Source organism: Oncorhynchus masou, unplaced genomic scaffold, assembly GCF_036934945.1.
Source record: "Oncorhynchus masou masou isolate Uvic2021 unplaced genomic scaffold, UVic_Omas_1.1 unplaced_scaffold_1874, whole genome shotgun sequence".
Lineage (NCBI taxonomy): Eukaryota > Metazoa > Chordata > Actinopteri > Salmoniformes > Salmonidae > Oncorhynchus > Oncorhynchus masou.
In genome coordinates, this window is record NW_027008377.1 from 35504 (window position 1) to 62941 (window position 27438).

General features: G+C 45.0%; 1 protein-coding gene across 1 annotated transcript in view; it reads left to right on the forward strand.

Moving 5' to 3' along the window:
• LOC135532471 (BAH and coiled-coil domain-containing protein 1-like) overlaps positions 1–27438 on the forward strand; it is an 84464-nt gene that overhangs the window by 28597 nt on the left and 28429 nt on the right. The window contains 5 exon segments of the mRNA XM_064959972.1: positions 5417–5537; positions 7642–7906; positions 15878–16087; positions 18512–18685; positions 26489–26775. Coding sequence (XP_064816044.1) covers positions 5417–5537; positions 7642–7906; positions 15878–16087; positions 18512–18685; positions 26489–26775 — 1057 coding nt within the window.

A 27438-nucleotide genomic window follows, 5' to 3' on the forward strand; every position in this document is an offset into this window, starting at 1 on the left:
ACTGGTCTCCAGTTACAGTAATGTCTCCAGTTACAGTAATGTCTCCCTGACTGGTCTCCAGTTACAGTAATGTCTCCAGTTACAGTAATGTCTCCATGGCTGGTCTCCAGTTACAGTAATGTCTCTATGACTGGTCTCCAGTTACAGTAATGTCTCCCTGACTGGTCTCCAGTTACAGTAATGTCTCCATGACTGGTCTCCAGTTACAGTAATGTCTCTATGACTGGTCTCCAGTTACAGTAATGTCTCCCTGACTGGTCCCCAGTTACAGTAATGTGGCCAGTCCTCTTCTGGCTGTGCCGGGTAGAGATTATAACAGAACATGGCCAAGATGTTCAAATGTTCATAAATGACCAGCATGGTCGAATAATAATAAGGCAGAACAGTTGAAACTGGAGCAGCAGCACGGCCAGGTGGACTGGGGACAGCAAGGAGTCATCATGTCAAGTAGTCCTGGGGCATGGTCCTAGGGCTCAGGTCAGTTGAAACTGGAGCAGCAGCACGGCCAGGTGGACTGGGGACAGCAAGGAGTCATCATGTCAGGTAGTCCTGGGGCATGGTCCTAGGGCTCAGGTCCTCCGAGAGAGAGAAGGAGAGAATTAGAGAACGCACACTTAGATTCACACAGGACACCGAATTGGACAGGAGAAGTACTCCAGATATAACAAACTGACCCCAGCCCCCCGACACATAAACTACTGCAGCATAAATACTGGAGGCTGAGACAGGAGGGGTCAGGAGACACTGTGGCCCCACCCGAGGACACCCCGGACAGGGCCAAACAGGAAGGATATAACCCCACCCACTTTGCCAAAGCACAGCCCCCACACCACTGGAGGGATATCTTCAACCACCAACTTACCATCCTGAGACAAAGCTGAGTATAGCCCGCAAGATCTCCGCCACGGCACAACCCAAGTGTGGGGGGGGCGCCAACCCAGACAGGATGACCACATCAGTGAATCAACCCACTCAGGTGACGCACCCCCTCCAGGGACGGCATGAGAGAGCCCCAGCAAGCCAGTGACTCAGCCCCTGTAATAGGGTTAGAGGCAGAGAATCCCAGTGGAAAGAGGGGAACCGGCCAGGCAGAGACAGCAAGGGTGGTTCGTTGCTCCAGAGCCTTTCCGTTCACCTTCCCACTCCTGGGCCAGACTACACTCAATCATATGACCCACTGAAGAGATGAGTCTTCAGTAAAGACTTAAAGGTTGAGACCGAGTTTGCGTCTCTGACATGGGTAGGCAGACCGTTCCATAAAAATGGAGCTCTATAGGAGAAAGCCCTGCCTCCAGCTGTTTGCTTAGAAATTCTAGGGACAATTAGGAGGCCTGCGTCTTGTGACCGTAGCGTACGTGTAGGTATGGACGGCAGGACCAAATCAGAGAGATAGGTAGGAGCAAGCCCATGCAATGCTTTGTAGGTTAGCAGTAAAACCTTGAAATCAGCCCTTGCTTTGACAGGAAGCCAGTGTAGGGAGGCTAGCACTGGAGTAATATGATCAAAATTTTTGGTTCTAGTCAGGATTCTAGCAGCCGTATTTAGCACTAACTGAAGTTTATTTAGTGCTTTATCCGGGTAGCCGGAAAGTAGAGCATTGCAGTAGTCTAACCTAGAAGTGACAAAAGCATGGATTAATTTTTCTGCATCATTTTTGGACAGAAAGTTTCTGATTTTTGCAATGTTACGTAGATGGAAAAAAGCTGTCCTTGAAATGGTCTTGATATGTTCTTCAAAAGAGAGATCAGGGTCCAGAGTAACGCGAGGTCCTTCACAGTTTTATTTGAGATGACTGTACAACCATTAAGATTAATTGTCAGATTCAACAGAAGATCTCTTTGTTTCTTGGGACCTAGAACAAGCATCTCTGTTTTATCCGAGTTTAAAAGTAGAAAGTTTGCTGCCATCCACTTCCTTATGTCTGAAACACATGCTTCTAGCGAGGGCAATTTTGGGGCTTCACCATGTTTCATTGAAATGTACAGCTGTGTATCATCCGCATAGCAGTGAAAGTTAACATTATGTTTTCGAATAACATCCCCAAGAGGTAAAATATATAGTGAAAACAACAGCGGTCCTAAAATGTCTCCATGACTGGTCTCCAGTTACAGTAATGTCTCCATGGCTGGTCTCCAGCTCCAGTAATGTCTCAATGGCTGGTCTCCAGTTACAGTAATGTCTCAATGGCTGGTCTCCAGTTACAGTAGTGTCTCCATGACTGGTCTCCAGCTCCAGTAATGTCTCCATGGCTGGTCTCCAGTTACAGTAATGTCTCAATGGCTGGTCTCCAGTTACAGTAGTGTCTCCATGACTGGTCTCCATCTCCAGTAATGTCTCCATGGCTGGTCTCCAGTTACAGTAATGTCTCCATGGCTGGTCTCCAGTTACAGTAATGTCTCCATGACTGGTCTCCAGCTCCAGTAATGTCTCCATGGCTGGTCTCCAGTTACAGTAATGTCTCCATGACTGGTCTCCATCTCCAGTAATGTCTCCATGGCTGGTCTCCAGTTACAGTAGTGTCTCCATGACTGGTCTCCAGTTACAGTAATGTCTCCATGACTGGTCTCCAGTTACAGTAATGTCTCCATGACTGGTCTCCAGTTACTGTAATGTCTCCATGGCTGGTCTCCAGTTACAGTAATGTCTCCATGGCTGGTCTCCAGTTACTGTTATGTCTCCATGACTGGTCTCCAGCTCCAGTAATGTCTCAATGGCTGGTCTCCAGTTACAGTAATGTCTCCATGACTGGTCTCCAGTTACAGTAATGTCTCAATGGCTGGTCTCCAGTTACAGTAGTGTCTCCATGACTGGTCTCCAGCTCCAGTAATGTCTCCATGGCTGGTCTCCAGTTACAGTAATGTCTCAATGGCTGGTCTCCAGTTACAGTAGTGTCTCCATGACTGGTCTCCATCTCCAGTAATGTCTCCATGGCTGGTCTCCAGTTACAGTAATGTCTCCATGGCTGGTCTCCAGTTACAGTAATGTCTCCATGACTGGTCTCCAGCTCCAGTAATGTCTCCATGGCTGGTCTCCAGTTACAGTAATGTCTCCATGACTGGTCTCCAGTTACAGTAATGTCTCCATGGCTGGTCTCCAGTTACAGTAGTGTCTCCATGACTGGTCTCCAGTTACAGTAATGTCTCCATGACTGGTCTCCAGTTACAGTAATGTCTCCATGACTGGTCTCCAGTTACTGTAATGTCTCCATGGCTGGTCTCCAGTTACAGTAATGTCTCCATGGCTGGTCTCCAGTTACTGTTATGTCTCCATGACTGGTCTCCAGCTCCAGTAGTGTCTCCATGGCTGGTCTCCAGCTCCAGTAATGTCTCAATGGCTGGTCTCCACTTACAGTAATGTCTCCATGGCTGGTCTCCAGTTACAGTAGTGTCTCCATGACTGGTCTCCAGCTCCAGGATTGTCTCCATGGCTGGTCTCCAGTTACATTAATGTCTCCATGACTGGTCTCCAGTTACAGTAATGTCTCCATGGCTGGTCTCCAGTTACAGTAATGTCTCCATGGCTGGTCTCCAGTTACAGTAATGTCTCCATGGCTAGTCTCCAGTTACAGTAGTGTCTCCATGACTGGTCTCCAGCTCCAGTAATGTCTCCATGGCTGGTCTCCAGTTACAGTAATGTCTCCATGACTGGTCTCCAGTTACAGTAATGTCTCCATGGCTGGTCTCCAGTTACAGTAATGTCTCCATGACTGGTCTCCAGTTACAGTAATGTCTCCATGGCTGGTCTCCAGCTCCAGTAATGTCTCAATGGCTGGTCTCCAGTTATAGTAATGTCTCCATGACCTGCAGCTACAGGAATGTGGGTGTTTTTGAATGAGACACGGTGCAGACAGGGACAGATTGGCCCAATGTTGTGTTACATTGGAGGGCTATGTAAAACCAATTTCCTTTGGTAGAGTTGCTTGGGCACCTTTGAGGTGCTGGCTGTTCTGATTGGACTGTGTGTGTGTGTGTGTGTGTGTGTGTGTGTGTGTGTGTGTGTGTGTGTGTGTGTGTGTGTGTGTGTGTGTGTGTGTGTGTGTGTGTGTGTGTGTGTGTGTGTGTGTGTGTGTGTGTGTGTGTGTGTGTATATGTATCTGTGTGTTTGTGTGTGAGTGAGTGTTTGCCTGTGTGTGTGTGTGTGTGTCTGTATCTGTGTGTTTGTGTGTGTGTTTATCTCTGTGAGTGTGTATGCGTGTGTAGGTGCGTGTGTGTGTGTACAAACTAGGAGCTGCTAATCAACTGTGTTTAATTAGTCAGTGTGGGGCCGTGTGCTTCTTCACCCTGCCGGTCCTCTGAGGGAAGGGGCTCTGTCACATTGTTTGTCAGCGTGTGAGGGAGGGAAGGGATCGAAGGGGTCCGCCTCTCAGGGACAGCTCACACTTCTGCCACCACTGCCATTCTCCTGTCAATCACACACACACACACACGCACACACGCGCTCACACACACACGCGCGCACACACACACACGCGCACACACTCACACACACATACACACACACGCACACACACACACGCACACACGTGCACACACACGCGCACGCGCACACACTCACACACACACACACACACTTGCTCAGTCATTGTCTCATTTTAGGGAGCACACACACACACACAGTCAGTTTTTACCTGGCACATATAACAGACACACATGGACTCAGGCACATGTGCTATTCTAGCCTGTGTGTAGTGATGTAATCAGAGGACTTACAGCGCAGCGTAATAGAGATTTCCCTTTAAACTCTGAAAGGTTTTGAGCCGGCGATCCACAGTCCTGATTAGGCCGCTGCTATAACTCTCCCAGTCCACGTGACTGATGGCATGGCTAAGACTGTGCACACAGTAGGAGAGGGGAAGTTCATCTTTTGTTTGAGTACGGCCTGGATCGCATCTGTGTGGTCGCCGGGCAGGTTTCCAGGGGGATATTCAAGGGCATTTTCACTCTGCTTCTAAACCAGCCCTGTGATGTTGCTACTCTGTAGGGGGAGAGGAGCTGCTAGCTGCACTGATATGGAAATGGGACCTGGAGAGCTCTGATATTCAACTGCCAGAACAATAGAAGCCGCATACAAATGCAGAACGTGCCTTCAGACCATTCAGTGACTCCCTGTATCTTTCAAAGCATCTCTCTGTGCTTGTATCGGCCAGGGGGAACTCCCTTGATAAAGCTTTCCTGCTTCTTATCCAACACTGGCCTCCAACACTCCCAGGTTCGCCCCGTTAGATCCCAATTTTTCAAGCGTGCCGGTTTGGGGGTTTGTGAGAACAGGGCTCCGGGGTTTTGTCTTGTTCTGTTCGTCAGCTATAACAACCCACAGAGGTGACTCAACCCCTCCTTTCCCCTCTGGTCTTCCTCTCTTTCATTCCACCGCTCTTCTTCTTCCTCTAATGAATGCTCTCCCGTGTTTTGACTGGCAGGTCGTTAGGGGCGGGACTTGGCCTGTCGCCCGAGGACCTGCTGGGAGGAGGGGGTGGGGACGCCCAGAGGAAAAAGAAGAAGCTGTCCAATCGGGGCTTTGAGCGGCTCGGCGCGGCAGAGGTCAGGGCTCTTTAGTTGTATCTCTTTGTCCTCTATCCCTCTAGAACAGCTACACACTCTGTAGAAAACCCTTATAGTTACTGAACACTTCTCTGAGCCCTCCATACAGTATTCCATAATGGCTACATTTGTGTTATACCTTTGTGTTATACCGTATGCTATGTTAGCCATTATGCTAGTTGTTATGTAAATATTGTATGTTGTGTGATCTATGTTTACCCTGATAGCCTGTAGGCTAAATTAAAGTGTGAGTGTTTTGTACACACTTTGTTTCTTTTTTTTATTGACACATTTCTAGTCATTAGAACCAGTGGCGGCTGGTGGGAGGAGCTATAGGAGGACGGGCTCATTGCAATGGCTGGAATGGAATACATGGAACAGAGTCAAACATGTGGTTTCCATATGTTTGATGTGTTTGATACCGTTTCATTTATTCCATTCCAGCCATTACAATAAGCCCGTCCTCCTATAGCTGCTCCCACCAGCCGCCACTGGTTCTAATGACTAGAAATGTGTCAATAAAAAAAGAAACAAAGTTTGTACTAAACACTCACATTTTAATTTTTAATTTTAAACTCGAAAGTGTCAAATCCCCAGCTCTCCATGTTAATATATTTTTAATTTGTGGATCTTCATCTGTCCCTCTGACTATCTGTGAGCTGAACTGAGCTCTGTCCCTCTGGCTGTCTGTGAGCTGAACTGAGCTCTGTCCCTCTGACTATCTGTGAGCTGAACTGAGCTCTGTCCCTCTGACTATCTGTGAGCTGAACTGAGCTCTGTCCCTCTGGCTGTCTGTGAGCTGAACTGAGCTCTGTCCCTCTGACTGTCTGTGAGCTGAACTGAGCTCTGTCCCTCTGACTGTCTGTGAGCTGAACTGAGCTCTGTCCCTCTGACTATCTGTGAGCTGAACTGAGCTCTGTCCCTCTGGCTGTCTGTGAGCTGAACTGGGCTCTGTCCCTCTGGCTGTCTGTGAGCTGAACTGAGCTCTGTCCCTCTGGCTGTCTGTGAGCTGAACTGAGCTCTGTCCCTCTGACTGTCTGTGAGCTGAACTGAGCTCTGTCCCTCTGACTGTCTGTGAGCTGAACTGAGCTCTGTCCCTCTGACTGTCTGTGAGCTGAACTGAGCTCTGTCCCTCTGGCTGTCTGTGAGCTGAACTGAGCTCTGTCCCTCTGACTGTCTGTGAGCTGAACTGAGCTCTGTCCCTCTGACTGTCTGTGAGCTGAACTGAGCTCTGTCCCTCTGACTGTCTGTGAGCTGAACTGAGCTCTGTCCCTCTGACTGTCTGTGAGCTGAACTGAGCTCTGTCCCTCTGACTGTCTGTGAGCTGAACTGAGCTCTGTCCCTCTGGCTGTCTGTGAGCTGAACTGAGCTCTGTCCCTCTGACTGTCTGTGAGCTGAACTGAGCTCTGTCCCTCTGACTGTCTGTGAGCTGAACTGAGCTCTGTCCCTCTGACTGTCTGTGAGCTGAACTGAGCTCTGTCCCTCTGACTGTCTGTGAGCTGAACTGAGCTCTGTCCCTCTGGCTGTCTGTGAGCTGAACTGAGCTCTGTCCCTCTGGCTGCCTGTGAGCTGAACTGAGCTCTGTCCGTCTGACTGTCTGTGAGCTGAACTGAGCTCTGTCCCTCTGGCTGCCTGTGAGCTGAACTGAGCTCTGTCCCTCTGGCTGTCTGTGAGCTGAACTGAGCTCTGTCCGTCTGACTGTCTGTGAGCTGAACTGAGCTCTGTCCCTCTGGCTGTCTGTGAGCTGAACTGAGCTCTGTCCCTCTGGCTGTCTGTGAGCTGAACTGAGCTCTGTCCCTCTGGCTGTCTGTGAGCTGAACTGAGCTCTGTCCCTCTGGCTGTCTGTGAGCTGAACTGAGCTCTGTCCCTCTGACTGTCTGTGAGCTGAACTGAGCTCTGTCCCTCTGACTGTCTGTGAGCTGAACTGAGCTCTGTCCCTCTGGCTGTCTGTGAGCTGAACTGAGCTCTGTCCCTCTGGCTGTCTGTGTGTGGGAGATGTGTCCGGAGGTGTAACAGTCTCTCTCTCTTTCTATTTCTCTCTTTCTTCTCGTTCTCTCTTTCTGTTCTCTCTCCCCCCGTCCTCCTCTGTTGTCTGTTCTCTTAGATAAAAGTGCATGGCAGTAGCAGAAAGAGTGTCCTCCACGGTGTCCTCAGCTCTAAGCTGGCCCGTGACGTGGCCCATCAGCAGCTCAGACAGCACAAGGCCCAGGGCGGGAAGAGGACTGGGATGGGGGTGGGACCACGGGATAAGGAGGAGGCGGCCTCTGCGGCGAGCTCTGCCCCAAAGCACCATGGACATCGAGGCCAGGCCACCTCCAAGGCCGAGTCCAGACGAGTCATCAACGAGTCCGGCGGTCAGAGTGACACAGGTAAGAATCATGGTGATTGATTTCATTTGTAACCTTTGGAGTTTTCTCACAATGTTGTGTTTCAGAGAAAAAACACATGGTGGAACCACCTTTTCTGTATTGGGAGAATGAGTACATTCCTTATTCTGCCCTGACCTGAGCACTGTGTTCTGTATGTGTAGGTTACCATAGAGAGAAACACTACCATAGAAAGAAACACTACCATAGAGAGAAATACTACCATAGAGAGAAATACTACCATAGAGAGAAACACTACCATAGAGAGAAATACTACCATAGAGAGAAATACTACCATAGAGAGAAACACTACCATAGAGAGAAACACTACCATAGAAAGAAATACTACCATAGAGAGAAATACTACCATAGACACACTACTATAGAGAGAAACACTACTATAGAGAGAAACACTACCATAGAGAGAAACACTACCATAGAGAGAAACACTACCATAGAGAGAAACACTACCATAGAGAGAAACACTACCATAGAGAGAAACACTACCATAGAGAGAAATACTACCATAGAGAGAAATACTACCATAGACACACTACTATAGAGAGAAACACTACTATAGAGAGAAACACTACCATAGAGAGAAATACTACCATAGACACACTACTATAGAGAAAAACACTACCATAGAGAGAAATACTACCATAGAGAGAAATACTACCATAGACACACTACTATAGAGAGAAACACTACTATAGAGAGAAACACTACCATAGAGAGAAATACTACCATAGACACACTACTATAGAGAGAAACACTACTATAGAGAGAAACACTACCATAGAGAGAAATACTACCATAGAGAGAAACACTACCATAGAGAGAAACACTACCATAGAAACACTACCATAGAGAGAAGCACTACCATAGAGAGAAATACTACCATAGACACACTACCATAGAGAGAAACACTACCATAGAGAGAAATACTACCATAGAGAGAAACACTACCATAGAGAGAAACACTACCATAGAGAGAAACACTACTATAGAGATGAACACTACCATAGAAACACTACCAAAGAGAGAAACACTACTATAGAGAGAAACACTACCATAGAGAGAAACACTACCATAGAGAGAAACACTACCATAGAGAGAAATACTACCATAGAGAGAAACACTACCATAGACACACTACTATAGAGAGAAACACTACCATAGAAACACTACCATAGAGAGAAACACTACCATAGAGAATAATACTACCATAGAGAGAAACACTACCATAGAGAGAAACACTACCATAGACACACTACTATAGAGAGAAACACTACCATAGAGAGAAACACTACCATAGAAACACTACCATAGAAACACTACCATAGAGAGAAACACTACCATAGAGAGAAACACTACCATAGAGAGAAACACTACCATAGACACACTACCATAGAGAGAAACACTACTATAGAGAGAAACACTACCATAGAGAGAAATACTACCATAGAGAGAAACACTACCATAGAGAGAAACACTACCATAGAGAGAAACACTACCATAGAGAGAAACACTACCATAGACACACTACTATAGAGATAAACACTACCATAGAGAGAAATACTACCATAGACACACTACTATAGAGAGAAACACTACCATAGAGAGAAATACTACCATAGAGAGAAACACTACCATAGAGAGAAACACTACCATAGAGAATAATACTACCATAGAGAGAAACACTACCATAGAGAGAAACACTACCATAGACACACTACTATAGAGAGAAACACTACCATAGAGAGAAACACTACCATAGAAACACTACCATAGAGAGAAACACTACCATAGAGAGAAACACTACCATAGAGAGAAACACTACCATAGAGAGAAACACTACCATAGACACACTACCATAGAGAGAAACACTACTATAGAGAGAAACACTAACATAGAGAGAAATACTACCATAGAGAGAAACACTACCATAGAGAGAAACACTACCATAGAGAGAAACACTACCATAGAGAGAAACACTACCATAGACACACTACTATAGAGATAAACACTACCATAGAGAGAAATACTACCATAGACACACTACTATAGAGAGAAACACTACCATAGAGAGAAATACTACCATAGAGAGAAACACTACCATAGAGAGAAACACTACCATAGAGAGAAATACTACCATAGAGAGAAATACTACCATAGAGAGAAATACTACCATAGAGAGAAATACTACCATAGAGAGAAACACTACCATAGAGAGAAATACTACCATAGAGAGAAATACTACCATAGAGAGAAACACTACCATAGAGAGAAACACTACCATAGAAAGAAATACTACCATAGAGAGAAATACTACCATAGACACACTACTATAGAGAGAAACACTACTATAGAGAGAAACACTACCATAGAGAGAAACACTACCATAGAGAGAAACACTACCATAGAGAGAAATACTACCATAGAGAGAAACACTACCATAGAGAGAAACACTACCATAGAAAGAAATACTACCATAGAGAGAAATACTACCATAGACACACTACTATAGAGAGAAACACTACTATAGAGAGAAACACTACCATAGAGAGAAACACTACCATAGAGAGAAACACTACCATAGAGAGAAACACTACCATAGAGAGAAACACTACCATAGAGAGAAACACTACCATAGAGAGAAATACTACCATAGAGAGAAATACTACCATAGACACACTACTATAGAGAGAAACACTACTATAGAGAGAAACACTACCATAGAGAGAAATACTACCATAGACACACTACTATAGAGAAAAAACACTACCATAGAGAGAAATACTACCATAGAGAGAAATACTACCATAGACACACTACTATAGAGAGAAACACTACTATAGAGAGAAACACTACCATAGAGAGAAATACTACCATAGAGAGAAACACTACCATAGAGAGAAACACTACCATAGAAACACTACCATAGAGAGAAGCACTACCATAGAGAGAAATACTACCATAGACACACTACCATAGAGAGAAACACTACCATAGAGAGAAATACTACCATAGAGAGAAACACTACCATAGAGAGAAACACTACCATAGAGAGAAACACTACCATAGAGAGAAACACTACTATAGAGATGAACACTACCATAGAAACACTACCAAAGAGAGAAACACTACTATAGAGAGAAACACTACCATAGAGAGAAACACTACCATAGAGAGAAACACTACCATAGAGAGAAATACTACCATAGAGAGAAACACTACCATAGACACACTACTATAGAGAGAAACACTACCATAGAAACACTACCATAGAGAGAAACACTACCATAGAGAATAATACTACCATAGAGAGAAACACTACCATAGAGAGAAACACTACCATAGACACACTACTATAGAGAGAAACACTACCATAGAGAGAAACACTACCATAGAAACACTACCATAGAAACACTACCATAGAGAGAAACACTACCATAGAGAGAAACACTACCATAGAGAGAAACACTACCATAGACACACTACCATAGAGAGAAACACTACTATAGAGAGAAACACTACCATAGAGAGAAATACTACCATAGAGAGAAACACTACCATAGAGAGAAACACTACCATAGAGAGAAACACTACCATAGACACACTACTATAGAGATAAACACTACCATAGAGAGAAATACTACCATAGACACACTACTATAGAGAGAAACACTACCATAGAGAGAAATACTACCATAGAGAGAAACACTACCATAGAGAGAAACACTACCATAGAGAATAATACTACCATAGAGAGAAACACTACCATAGAGAGAAACACTACCATAGACACACTACTATAGAGAGAAACACTACCATAGAGAGAAACACTACCATAGAAACACTACCATAGAGAGAAACACTACCATAGAGAGAAACACTACCATAGAGAGAAACACTACCATAGAGAGAAACACTACCATAGACACACTACCATAGAGAGAAACACTACTATAGAGAGAAACACTACCATAGAGAGAAATACTACCATAGAGAGAAACACTACCATAGAGAGAAACACTACCATAGAGAGAAACACTACCATAGAGAGAAACACTACCATAGACACACTACTATAGAGATAAACACTACCATAGAGAGAAATACTACCATAGACACACTACTATAGAGAGAAACACTACCATAGAGAGAAATACTACCATAGAGAGAAACACTACCATAGAGAGAAACACTACCATAGAGAGAAACACTACCATAGACACACTACTATAGAGAGAAACACTACCATAGAGAGAAACACTACCATAGAGAGAAACACTACCATAGACACACTACTATAGAGAGAAACACTACCATAGAGAGAAACACTACTATAGAGAGAAACACTACCATAGAGAGAAACACTACCATAGACACACTACTATAGAGAGAAACACTACCATAAAGAGAAACACTACTATAGAGAGAAACACTACCATAGAGAGAAACACTACCATAGAGAGAAACACTACCATAGAAACACTACCATAGAGAGAAACACTACCATAGAAACACTACCATAGAGAGAAACACTACCATAGACACACTACTATAGAGAGAAACACTACCATAGAAACACTACCATAGAGAGAAACACTACCATAGAGAGAAATAATACCATAGACACACTACTATAGAGAGAAACACTACCATAGAAACACTACCATAGAGAGAAACACTACCATAGAGAGAAACACTACCATAGACACACTACTATAGAGAGAAACACTACCATAGAAACACTACCATAGAGAGAAACACTACCATAGAGAGAAATACTACCATAGACACACTACTATAGAGAGAAACACTACCATAGAAACACTACCATAGAGAGAAACACTACCATAGAGAAAAATACTACCATAGAAACACTACTATGGAGAGAAACACTACCATAGAGAGAAACACTACAATAGAGAGAAACACTACTATAGAGAGAAACACTACCATAGAAACACTACCATAGAGAGAAACACTACCATAGAGAATAATACTACCATAGAAACACTACTATGGAGAGAAACACTACCATAGAGAGAAACACTACCATAGAAACACTACTATGGAGAGAAATACTACCATAGAAACACTACTATGGAGAGAAACACTACCATAGAGAGAAACACTACCATAGAAACACTACACTAGAGAGAAACACTACCATAGAGAGAAACACTACTATAGAGATAAACACTAACATAGAAACACTACTATAGAGAGAAACACTACCATAGAGAGAAACACTACTATATAGAGAAACACTACCATAGAAACACTACCATAGAGAGAAACACTACCATAGAAACACTACCATAGAGAGAAACACTCCCATAGAAACACTACTATAGAGAGAAACACTACCACAGAAACACTATTATAGAGAGAAACACTACCATAGAGAGAAACACTACCATAGAAACACTACCATAGAGAGAAACACTGCAATAGAGAGAAACACTACCATAGAAACACTATTATAGAGATAGACACTACCATAGAGAGAAACACTACCATAGAAACACTACTATAGAGAGAAACACTACCATAGAAACAATACCATAGAGAGAAACACTACCATAGAGAAAAATACTACCATAGAAACACTACTATGGAGAGAAACACTACCATAGAGAGAAACACTACCATAGAAACACTACTATGGAGAGAAATACTACCATAGAAACACTACTATGGAGAGAAACACTACCATAGAGAGAAACACTACCATAGAAACACTACCATAGAGAGAAACACTACCATAGAGAATAATACTACCATAGAAACACTACCATAGAGAGAAACACTACCATAGAGAGAAACACTACCATAGAAACACTACTATGGAGAGAAACACTACCATAGAGAGAAACACTACCATAGAAACACTACTATGGAGAGAAATACTACCATAGAAACACTACTATGGAGAGAAACACTACCATAGAGAGAAACACTACCATAGAAACACTACACTAGAGAGAAACACTACCATAGAGAGAAACACTACTATAGAGATAAACACTACCATAGATAGAAACACTACTATAGAGAGAAATACTACTATAGAGAAACAACACTACCATCGAGAGAAACACTACTACAGAGAGAAACACTACTATAGAGAGAAACACTACCATAGAGAGAAACACTACCATAGAAACACTACTATAGAAACACTACCATAGAGAGAAACACTCCCATAGAAACACTACTATAGAGAGAAACACTACCATAGAAACACTATTATAGAGAGAAACACTACCATAGAGAGAAACACTACCATAGAAACACTACTATAGAGAGAAACACTACTATAGAGAGAAACACTACTATAGAGAGAAACACTACCATAGAGAGAAACACTACCATAGAGAGAAACACTACTATAGAGAGAAATACTACTATAGAGAAACAACACTACCATCGAGAGAAACACTACTACAGATAGAAACACTACTATAGAGAGAAACACTACCATAGAGAGAAACACTACCATAGAAACACTACTATAGAGAGAAACACTACCATAGAAACACTACTATAGAGCGAAACACTACCATAGAGAGAAACACTACTATAGAGAGAAACACTACCATAGAAACACTACCATAGAGAGAAACACTACTATAGAGAGAAACACTACCATAGAAACACTACCATAGAGAGAAACACTATCATAGAAACACTACCATAGAGAGAAACACTACCATAGAAACACTACCATAGAGAGAAACACTACCATAGAGAGAAATACTACCATAGAGAGAAACACTACCATAGAGAGAAACACTACCATAGAGAGAAACACTACCATAGAGAGAAATACTACCATAGAGAGAAACACTACCATAGAGAGAAACACTACCATAGAAACACTACCATAGAGAGAAACACTATCATAGAAACACTACCATAGAGAGAAACACTACCATAGAAACACTACCATAGAGAGAAACACTACCATAGAGAGAAATACTACCATAGAGAGAAACACTACCATAGCCCACCTACAATATTAATAATACAATATGTCTGCCCTGTTGTTAAGTTATGAGACCTACATTGTCCATTCTAGTGTTGTAATTCTATTTCTATGTTGTGTACCGATCTGAGTCACGGCACCAATGCAACTGGCAATGAAACACTACTATAGAGAGAAACACTACTATAGAGAGAAACACTACCATAGAGAGAAACACTACTATAGAGAGAAATACTACTATAGAGAAACAACACTACCATCGAGAGAAACACTACTACAGAGAGAAACACTACTATAGAGAGAAACACTACCATAGACACACTACTATAGAGAGAAACACTACCATAGAAACACTACCATAGAGAGAAACACTATCATAGAAACACTACCATAGAGAGAAACACTACCATAGAAACACTACCATAGAGAGAAACACTACCATAGAGAGAAATACTACCATAGAGAGAAACACTACCATAGAAACACTTCCATAGAGAGAAATACTACCATAGAGAGAAACACTACCATAGAAACACTACCATAGACACACTACTACTATAGAGAGAAACACTACCATAGAAACACTACCATAGAGAGAAACACTACCATAGAAACACTACCATAGAGAGAAACACTACCATAGAGAGAAATACTACCATAGAGAGAAACACTACCATAGAAACACTACCATAGAGAGAAATACTACCATAGAGAGAAACACTACCATAGAAACACTACCATAGAGAGAAACACTACCATAGAGAGAAATACTACCATAGAGAGAAACACTACCATAGCCCACCTACAATATTAATAATACAATATGTCTGCCCTGTTGTTAAGTTATGAGACCTACATTGTCCATTCTAGTGTTGTAATTCTATTTCTATGTTGTGTACTGATCTGAGTCACGGCACCAATGCAACTGGCAATGCTATACTCTTACTCTGTGTGTGCTCTCTCTCTCTCAGCAGCCAGTGCAGACAGCGGCGGCCAGGAGGGCTGGACGGGGACCCCGCTGATGATGCGTGGGGGCAGGAGGAAAGGGATGGGTGGAGCTCTCGGGGTCCAGGGGTCCGCACGGCTGCAGCAGCCCAGGGCCAGGGTCCTCCGAGCCAGGAGTCAGGAAGCCATGGAGGGCGGAGAGACCTCCCCTACAGAGAGTGAATCATCCAACCAGGGTGAGTGGGCTGAAGTGACGGTGGAGGGGGAGGGGGAAGGGGAAGAGGTGAACAGGGACAGATAAGGTTAGATGAGTGGAACAGGGGGACAGGGTGGCTCTCTTCTCCAGCCAGGTCAGGAACTCGGTACACTGTACCCTCCACTCAGCACACTGTACCCTCCACTCAGCACACTGTACCCTTCACTCAGCACACAGTACCCTCCACTCAGCACACTGTACCCTCCACTCAGCACGCTGTACCCTTCACTCAGTACACTGTACCCTCCACTCAGCACGCTGTACCCTTCACTCAGTACACTGTACCCTCCACTCAGCACGCTGTACCCTTCACTCAGTACACTGTACCCTTCACTCAGCACACAGTACCCTCCACTCAGCACACTGTACCCTCCACTCAGCACACTGTACCCTCCACTCAGTACACTGTACCCTCCACTCAGCACGCTGTACCCTTCACTCAGTACACTGTACCCTTCACTCAGCACACTGTACCCTTCACTCAGTACACTGTACCCTTCACTCAGCACACAGTACCCTCCACTCAGCACGCTGTACCCTTCACTCAGTACACTGTACCCTTCACTCAGCACACTGTACCCTTCACTCAGCACGCTGTACCCTTCACTCAGTACACTGTACCCTTCACTCAGCACACTGCAACCTTCACTCAGCACACAGTGCCCTTCACTCAGTACACTGTACCCTCCACTCAGCACGCTGTACCCTTCACTCAGTACACTGTACCCTCCACTCAGCACACTGTACCCTCCACTCAGTACACTGTACCCTCCACTCAGCACGCTGTACCCTTCACTCAGTACACTGTACCCTTCACTCAGCACACAGTACCCTCCACTCAGCACGCTGTACCCTTCACTCAGTACACTGTACCCTTCACTCAGCACACTGTACCCTTCACTCAGCACGCTGTACCCTTCACTCAGTACACTGTACCCTTCACTCAGCACACTGCAACCTTCACTCAGCACACAGTGCCCTTCACTCAGCACACTGTACCCTTCACACTGTACCCAGTACCCTTCACTCAGCACACTGTACCCTTCACTCAGTACACTGTACCCTTCACTCAGTACCCAGTACCCTTCACTCAGTACCCAGTACCCTTCACTCAGCACACTGTACCCTTCACTCAGCACACTGTACCCTTCACTCAGCACACTGCAACCTTCACTCAGCACACAGTGCCCTTCACTCAGCACACTGTACCCTTCACTCAGTACCCAGTACCCTTCACTCAGCACACTGTACCCTTCACTCAGTACACTGTACCCTTCACTCAGTACCCAGTACCCTTCACTCAGTACCCAGTACCCTTCACTCAGTACACAGTACCCTTCACTCAGTACCCAGTACCCTTCACTCAGCACACTGTACCCTTCACTCAGTACACTGTACCCTTCACTCAGTACCCAGTACCCTTCACTCAGCACACTGTACCCTTCACTCAGTACACAGTACCCTTCACTCAGTACCCAGTACCCTTCACTCAGTACACAGTACCCTTCACTCAGTACACAGTACCCTTCACTCAGTACCCAGTACCCTTCACTAGGTGTGGAAGGCACCTCTGACCTGTCATCAAGCTTGTAAACAACCTTCTTCATTAGTCAACTACTTCTATAGAGCACAGGATGCGTTTACAGTCATATCATATTGTCCCATGCGCTCTATACACAAGGTGGGGAATAAAACACACACACACACATGCAGAAGGCTGCCACTCGAGCCCTCATGTGAGTTGTGTTAATTAGTTCATTCATGTGAAAGTGATCCCTGTCAGTGTTCAGAGGTGAGTGAGAACGTGCTGATGACCGCCTCCTAAATGAGAAGTGGGTTCGGCAGCGCACGGACACCCGACACCTCTGCTCGTGTGTGTGTGTGTGTGTGTGTGTGTGTGTGTGTGTGTGTGTGTGTGTGTGTGTGTGTGTGTGTGTGTGTAAGAAGCTAGGCCACAGCTGCCTGTGAGAGGATCTGACAGGCCATGGAGACAAGGAGGCTGGACCACAGAGCAGTTACAGGCTACAGAGACACACACACACCACGTGCACTCAACACAAGAGCACCCACACATACACACGAACACGCAGCGAGCCAGCATATGCATTCAAACCCACACACACACAATCAGTCAGAGCTCAGTACTCCAGACACACTTCAGGTCCCAGCCCCAGAGAACAACATTCAGAAGATCCTGGTATCTCATCATTATGAATTGTTATTTGTTTTCCTCCAGGAAGACAACAAGATAATGAGGTAATTGCTAAATGTTAAAATGTAGAAAACAAGTTTTGGGGAAGTACAAGCCTCTAAATGCTTTCTAATGATAAGCACAGGAAGTCTGTTAGAGGAAGTGGATAGGCTGGATTTAGACATAGTACTATGTATGTTGTTCTCTCTTTAGAAGACGAAGAAGAGGAAGGAAGTTTTGACAGTGACGAAGGACAAGACATCAAAGCACAACCATCCCGAGACGTCTCTTCATGCTCCACTGTGACTGGACCATCCCCCTCGTCTGTCGTCAAGCTGGAGGCCAATCAGAAAGCCCGGAACAAAAAAGAGAGGCAGGAGCTTTATGGTAAGAAGACAGGCCTGGTGTGTGTGTGTGTGTGTGTGTGTGTGTGTGTGTGTGTGTGTGTGTGTGTGTGTGTGTGTGTGTGTGTGTGTGTAAGAAGCTAGGCCACAGCTGCGTGTGTGTGTGTCAGCTGGTCAGCTTTGACATGTTTACAATGTTTACTAAATATTTGTCATACACAAGTACTGGTGCTCACAAGGTGTACATGGTACTATACACATCTATATCCCCTCAAATATATATATATACTATGACTATAATCATCTCCAGGAGAAGCTCGTTATGTTTTAGTCTGTCGTTACTGGTCTAAAATCTTCTCTAATTCCTGATTGAGAGAAAAGAGAAAGGAACACTGGTTCAGCACTGCTATTATACACTGTCCGTTTTTCAGTATCAACGTTTACCTTACAAATTCAGAGAGCACATTGACTCCCCTACCACTGACTCTCTATACTCATACCTGTCTACCACTGACTCTACACTCATACCTGTCTACCACTGACTCTCTACACTCATACCTGTCTACCACTGACTCTCTACACTCATACCTGTCTACCACTGACTCTCTACACTCATACCTGTCTACCACTGACTCTCTACACTCATACCTGTCTACCACTGACTCTCTACACTCATACCTGTCTACCACTGACTCTCTACACTCATACCTGTCTACCACTGACTCTCTACACTCATACCTGTCTACCACTGACTCTCTACACTCATACATGTATACCACTGACTCTCTACACTCATACCTGTCTACCACTGACTCTCTACACTCATACCTGTCTACCACTGACTCTCTACACTCATACCTGTCTACCACTGACTCTCTACACTCATACCTGTCTACCACTGACTCTCTACACTCATACCTGTCTACCACTGACTTTCTACACTCATACCTGTCTACCACTGACTCTCTACACTCATACCTGTCTAGCACTGACTCTCTACACTCATACCTGTCTACCACTGACTCTCTACACTCATACCTGTCTACCACTGACTCTCTACACTCATACCTGTCTACCACTGACTCTCTACACTCATACATGTCTACCACTGACTCTCTACACTCATACCTGTCTACCACTGACTCTCTACACTCATACCTGTCCACCACTGACTCTCTACACTCATACCTGTCTACCACTGACTCTCTACACTCATACCTGTCCACCACTGACTCTCTACACTCATACCTGTCTACCACTGACTCTCTACACTCATACCTGTCTACCACTGACTCTCTACACTCATACCTGTCCACCACTGACTCTCTACACTCATACCTGTCTACCACTGACTCTCTACACTCATACCTGTCTACCACTGACTCTCTACAATCATACATGTCTACCACTGACTCTCTACACTCATACATGTCTACCACTGACTCTCTACACTCATACCTGTCTACCACTGACTCTCTACACTCATACCTGTCTACCACTGACTCTCTACACTCATACATGTCTATCACTGACTCTCTACACTCATACATGTCTACCACTGACTCTCTACACTCATACCTGTCTACCACTGACTCTCTACACTCATACCTGCCTATCACTGACTCTCTACACTCATAACTGTCCACCACTGACTCTCTACACTCATACCTGTCTACCACTGACTCTCTACACTCCTACCTGTCTACCACTGACTCTCTACACTCATACCTGTCTACCACTGACTCTCTACACTCATACCTGCCTATCACTGACTCTCTACACTCATACCTGTCCACCACTGACTCTCTACACTCATACCTGTCTACCACTGACTCTCTACACTCATACCTGTCTACCACTGACTCTCTACACTCATACCTGTCTACCACTGACTCTCTACACTCATACCTGTCTACCACTGACTCTCTACACTCATACCTGTCTACCACTGACTCTCTACACTCATACCTGTCTACCACTGACTCTCTACACTCATACCTGTCTACCACTGACTCTCTACACTCATACCTGTCCACCACTGACTCTCTACACTCATACCTGTCTACCACTGACTCTCTACACTCATACCTGTCTACCACTGAGTCTCTACACTCATACCTGTCTACCACTGACTCTCTACACTCATACCTGTCTACCACTGACTCTCTACACTCATACCTGTCTACCACTGACTCTCTACACTCATACCTGTCTACCACTGACTCTCTACACTCATACCTGTCTACCACTGACTCTCTACACTCATACCTGTCTACCACTGACTCTCTACACTCATACCTGTCTACCACTGACTCTCTACACTCATACCTGTCTACCACTGACTCTCTACACTCATACATGTCTACCACTGACTCTCTACACTCATACCTGTCTACCACTGACTCTCTACACTCATACATGTCTACCACTGACTCTCTACACTCATACCTGTCTACCACTGACTCTCTACACTCATACCTGCCTATCACTGACTCTCTACACTCATACCTGTCTACCACTGACTCTCTACACTCCTACCTGTCTACCACTGACTCTCTACACTCATACCTGCCTATCACTGACTCTCTACACTCATACCTGTCCACCACTGACTCTCTACACTCATACCTGTCTACCACTGACTCTCTACACTCATACCTGTCTACCACTGACTCTCTACACTCATACCTGTCTACCACTGACTCTCTACACTCATACCTGTCTACCACTGACTCTCTACACTCATACCTGTCTACCACTGACTCTCTACACTCATACCTGTCTACCACTGACTCTCTACACTCATACCTGTCTACCACTGACTCTCTACACTCATACCTGTCCACCACTGACTCTCTACACTCATACCTGTCTACCACTGACTCTCTACACTCATACCTGTCTACCACTGACTCTCTACACTCATACCTGTCTATCACTGACTCTCTACACTCATACATGTCTATCACTGACTCTCTACACTCATACCTGTCTACCACTGACTCTCTACACTCATACCTGTCTACCACTGACTCTCTACACTCATACCTGTCCACCACTGACTCTCTACACTCATACCTGTCTACCACTGACTCTCTACACTCATACCTGTCTACCACTGACTCTCTACACTCATACCTGTCTATCACTGACTCTCTACACTCATACATGTCTATCACTGACTCTCTACACTCATACCTGTCTACCACTGACTCTCTACACTCATACCTGTCTACCACTGTCTCTCTACACTCATACCTGTCTACCACTGACTCTCTACACTCATACCTGTCTACCACTGACTCTCTACACTCATACCTGTCTACCACTGACTCTCTACACTCATACCTGTCTACCACTGACTCTCTACACTCATACCTGTCCACCACTGACTCTCTACACTCATACCTGTCTACCACTGACTCTCTACACTCATACCTGTCTACCACTGACTCTCTACACTCATACCTGTCTACCACTGACTCTCTACACTCATACATGTCTACCACTGACTCTCTACACTCATACCTGTCTACCACTGACTCTCTACACTCATACATGTCTACCACTGACTCTCTACACTCATACCTGTCTACCACTGACTCTCTACACTCATACCTGCCTATCACTGACTCTCTACACTCATACCTGTCTACCACTGACTCTCTACACTCATACCTGTCTACCACTGACTCTCTACACTCATACCTGTCTACCACTGACTCTCTACACTCATACCTGTCTACCACTGACTCTCTACACTCATACCTGTCCACCACTGACTCTCTACACTCATACCTGTCTACCACTGACTCTCTACACTCATACCTGTCTACCACTGACTCTCTACACTCATACCTGTCTATCACTGACTCTCTACACTCATACATGTCTATCACTGACTCTCTACACTCATACCTGTCTACCACTGACTCTCTACACTCATACCTGTCTACCACTGACTCTCTACACTCATACCTGTCTACCACTGACTCTCTACACTCATACCTGTCTACCACTGACTCTCTACACTCATACCTGTCTACCACTGACTCTCTACACTCATACCTGTCTACCACTGACTCTCTACACTCATACCTGTCTACCACTGACTCTCTACACTCATACCTGTCCACCACTGACTCTCTACACTCATACCTGTCTACCACTGACTCTCTACACTCATACCTGTCTACCACTGACTCTCTACACTCATACCTGTCTATCACTGACTCTCTACACTCATACCTGTCTACCACTGACTCTCTACACTCATACCTGTCTACCACTGACTCTCTACACTCATACCTGTCTACCACTGACTCTCTACACTCATACCTGTCTACCACTGACTCTCTACACTCATACCTGTCTACCACTGACTCTCTACACTCATACCTGTCTACCACTGACTCTCTACACTCATACCTGTCTACCACTGACTCTCTACACTCATACCTGTCTACCACTGACTCTCTACACTCATACCTGTCTACCACTGACTCTCTACACTCATACCTGTCTACCACTGACTCTCTACACTCATACCTGTCTACCACTGACTCTCTACACTCATACCTGTCTACCACTGACTCTCTACACTCATACCTGTCTACCACTGACTCTCTACACTCATACCTGTCTACCACTGACTCTCTACACTCATACCTGTCTACCACTGACTCTCTACACTCATACCTGTCTACCACTGACTCTCTACACTCATACCTGTCTACCACTGACTCTCTACACTCATACCTGTCTACCACTGACTCTCTACACTCATACCTGTCTACCACTGACTCTCTACACTCATACCTGTCTACCACTGACCATACCTGTCTACCACTCTCTACACTCATACCTGTCTACCACTGACTCTCTACACTCATACCTGTCTACCACTGACTCTCTACACTCATACATGTCTACCACTGACTCTCTACACTCATACCTGTCTACCACTGACTCTCTACACTCATACCTGTCCACCACTGACTCTCTACACTCATACCTGTCTACCACTGACTCTCTACACTCATACCTGTCTACCACTGACTCTCTACACTCATACCTGTCTACCACTGACTCTCTACACTCATACCTGTCTATCACTGACTCTCTACACTCATACCTGTCTACCACTGACTCTCTACACTCATACCTGTCTACCACTGACTCTCTACACTCATACCTGTCTACCACTGACTCTCTACACTCATACCTGTCTACCACTGACTCTCTACACTCATACCTGTCTACCACTGACTCTCTACACTCATACCTGTCTACCACTGACTCTCTACACTCATACCTGTCTACCACTGACTCTCTACACTCATACCTGTCTACCACTGACTCTCTACACTCATACCTGTCTACCACTGACTCTCTACACTCATACCTGTCTACCACTGACTCTCTACACTCATACCTGTCTATCACTAACTCTCTACACTCATACCTGTCTACCACTGACTCTCTACACTCATACCTGTCTACCACTGACTCTCTACACTCATACCTGTCTACCACTGACTCTCTACACTCATACCTGTCTACCACTGACTCTCTACACTCATACCTGTCTACCACTGACTCTCTACACTCATACCTGTCTACCACTGACTCTCTACACTCATACCTGTCTACCACTGACTCTCTACACTCATACCTGTCTACCACTGACTCTCTACACTCATACCTGTCTACCACTGACTCTCTACACTCATACCTGTCTACCACTGACTCTCTACACTCATACCTGTCCACCACTGACTCTCTACACTCATACCTGTCTACCACTGACTCTCTACACTCATACCTGTCTACCACTGACTCTCTACACTCATACCTGTCTACCACTGACTCTCTACACTCATACCTGTCTACCACTGACTCTCTACACTCATACCTGTCTACCACTGACTCTCTACACTCATACCTGTCCACCACTGACTCTCTACACTCATACATGTCTACCACTGACTCTCTACACTCATACCTGTCTACCACTGACTCTCTACACTCATACCTGTCTACCACTGACTCTCTACACTCATACCTGTCTACCACTGACTCTCTACACTCATACCTGTCTACCACTGACTCTCTACACTCATACCTGTCTACCACTGACTCTCTACACTCATACCTGTCTACCACTGACTCTCTACACTCATACATGTCTACCACTGACTCTCTACACTCATACCTGTCTACCACTGACTCTCTACACTCATACCTGTCCACCACTGACTCTCTACACTCATACCTGTCTACCACTGACTCTCTACACTCATACCTGTCTACCACTGACTCTCTACACTCATACCTGTCTACCACTGACTCTCTACACTCATACCTGTCTATCACTGACTCTCTACACTCATACCTGTCTACCACTGACTCTCTACACTCATACCTGTCTACCACTGACTCTCTACACTCATACCTGTCTACCACTGACTCTCTACACTCATACCTGTCTACCACTGACTCTCTACACTCATACCTGTCTACCACTGACTCTCTACACTCATACCTGTCTACCACTGACTCTCTACACTCATACCTGTCTACCACTGACTCTCTACACTCATACCTGTCCACCACTGACTCTCTACACTCATACATGTCTACCACTGACTCTCTACACTCATACATGTCTACCACTGACTCTCTACACTCATACCTGTCTACCACTGACTCTCTACACTCATACCTGTCTACCACTGACTCTCTACACTCATACATGTCTATCACTGACTCTCTACACTCATACATGTCTATCACTGACTCTCTACACTCATACCTGTCCACCACTGACTCTCTACACTCATACCTGTCTACCACTGACTCTCTACACTCATATATGTCTATCCCTGACTCTCTACACTCATACATGTCTACCACTGACTCTCTACACTCATACCTGTCTATCACTGACTCTCTACACTCATACATGTCTACCACTGACTCTCTACACTCATACATGTCTACCACTGACTCTCTACACTCATACATGTCTACCACTGACTCTCTACACTCATACCTGTCTACCACTGACTCTCTACACTCATACCTGTCTACCACTGACTCTCTACACTCATACCTGTCTACCACTGACTCTATACACTCATACATGTCTACCACTGACTCTCTACACTCATACATGTCTACCACTGACTCTCTACACTCATACCTGTCTACCACTGACTCTCTACACTCATACCTGTCTACCACTGACTCTCTACACTCATACCTGTCTACCACTGACTCTCTACACTCATACATGTCTACCACTGACTCTCTACACTCATACCTGTCTACCACTGACTCTCTACACTCATACCTGTCTACCACTGACTCTCTACACTCATACATGTCTACCACTGACTCTCTACACTCATACCTGTCTATCACTGACTCTCTACACTCATACCTGTCTACCACTGACTCTCTACAATCATACATGTCTACCACTGACTCTCTACACTCATACATGTCTATCACTGACTCTCTACACTCATACCTGTCTACCACTGACTCTCTACACTCATACATGTCTACCACTGCCCCTCTACACTCATACCTGTGTACCGCTGCCCCTCTACACTCATACCTGTGTACCGTTGCCCCTCTACACTCATACCTGTCTTTTCTTCCTGGCACTGATTTGAAGGATTGTGGCTTTTTTGAAGAACTTGCAAAGACTGTATATGAGGTTATTTGACCTTTAGTTGAATGCACTAATTGGATTGTAAGTCACACTGAATGAGAATGCTAAATTACTAAAATACTAAATGCAGTATTACTGAATATAATTCTCGATGGAACCATGCAGGTTCCCAGAGTCTGTCTGGGGCAGAGGGAGAGGTAAAGGTGAGGAAGAGGGCCCCCTGTAGGCTTGGCATGGTCACTGCAGCCAAGAAGCACCCAGAGTACCAGGACCAGTCAGAGGGGATGAGGAGGGCCGGCGGACCCAGGTCCCAGGAGCCTCGCCGGGAGAGCCTAGGGACCAGGGGCAGCCTCTACCGGAGGACCATGGGGCCGGTCACCTTCCCCACCACCAGTGAGAGGCTGAAGAGGGCCACACGCAAGAGCACCATGCTGAGGGGACCCATTAACAAGGTTAGTGTTAAGGACGTCACCCTGCTCTCTTGGCGAGTACCGCTTCCTCCTGTTTCAGCTCATACCAAGGCTCTAACCCAGGACCTCTGTCTCACAAAGACACCTGACCGCCCTCCTAAAGAGTCTTACCCAGTCGCTCCACCGAAAAGCCATTCACAGGGTATGTCCTAGAGATCCGGATTATTCAGTCATTGATATGGACCTGAGTGGTTTGTATGTGATGTATGGAATCGATCCAGGTGAAGGTTCCCCTAGGTACAGTGGTGGAAAAACTCCTTAATAGAAAATGACTACAGTACAAGTGAAAGTCACCCAGTAGAATACTACTTGAGTAAAAGTCAAAAGGTATTTGGTTTTAAATGTACTTGAGTATCAAAAGTAAATGGAATTGCTAATATATATATTTAAGTATCAAAAGAAAAAGTCTAAATCGTTCAAAATTCCTAATATTAAGAAATTCATACGGTACAATCTTCTGTTTTTTAAATTTACGGATAGCCAGGGGAACACTCCAATACTCAGACATCATTTACAGATAGCCAGGGGCACAGTCCAATACTCAGACATAATTTACAGATAGCCAGGGGCACAGTCCAATACTCAGACATCATTTACAGATAGCCAAGGGAACACTCCAATACTCAGACATCATTTACAGATAGC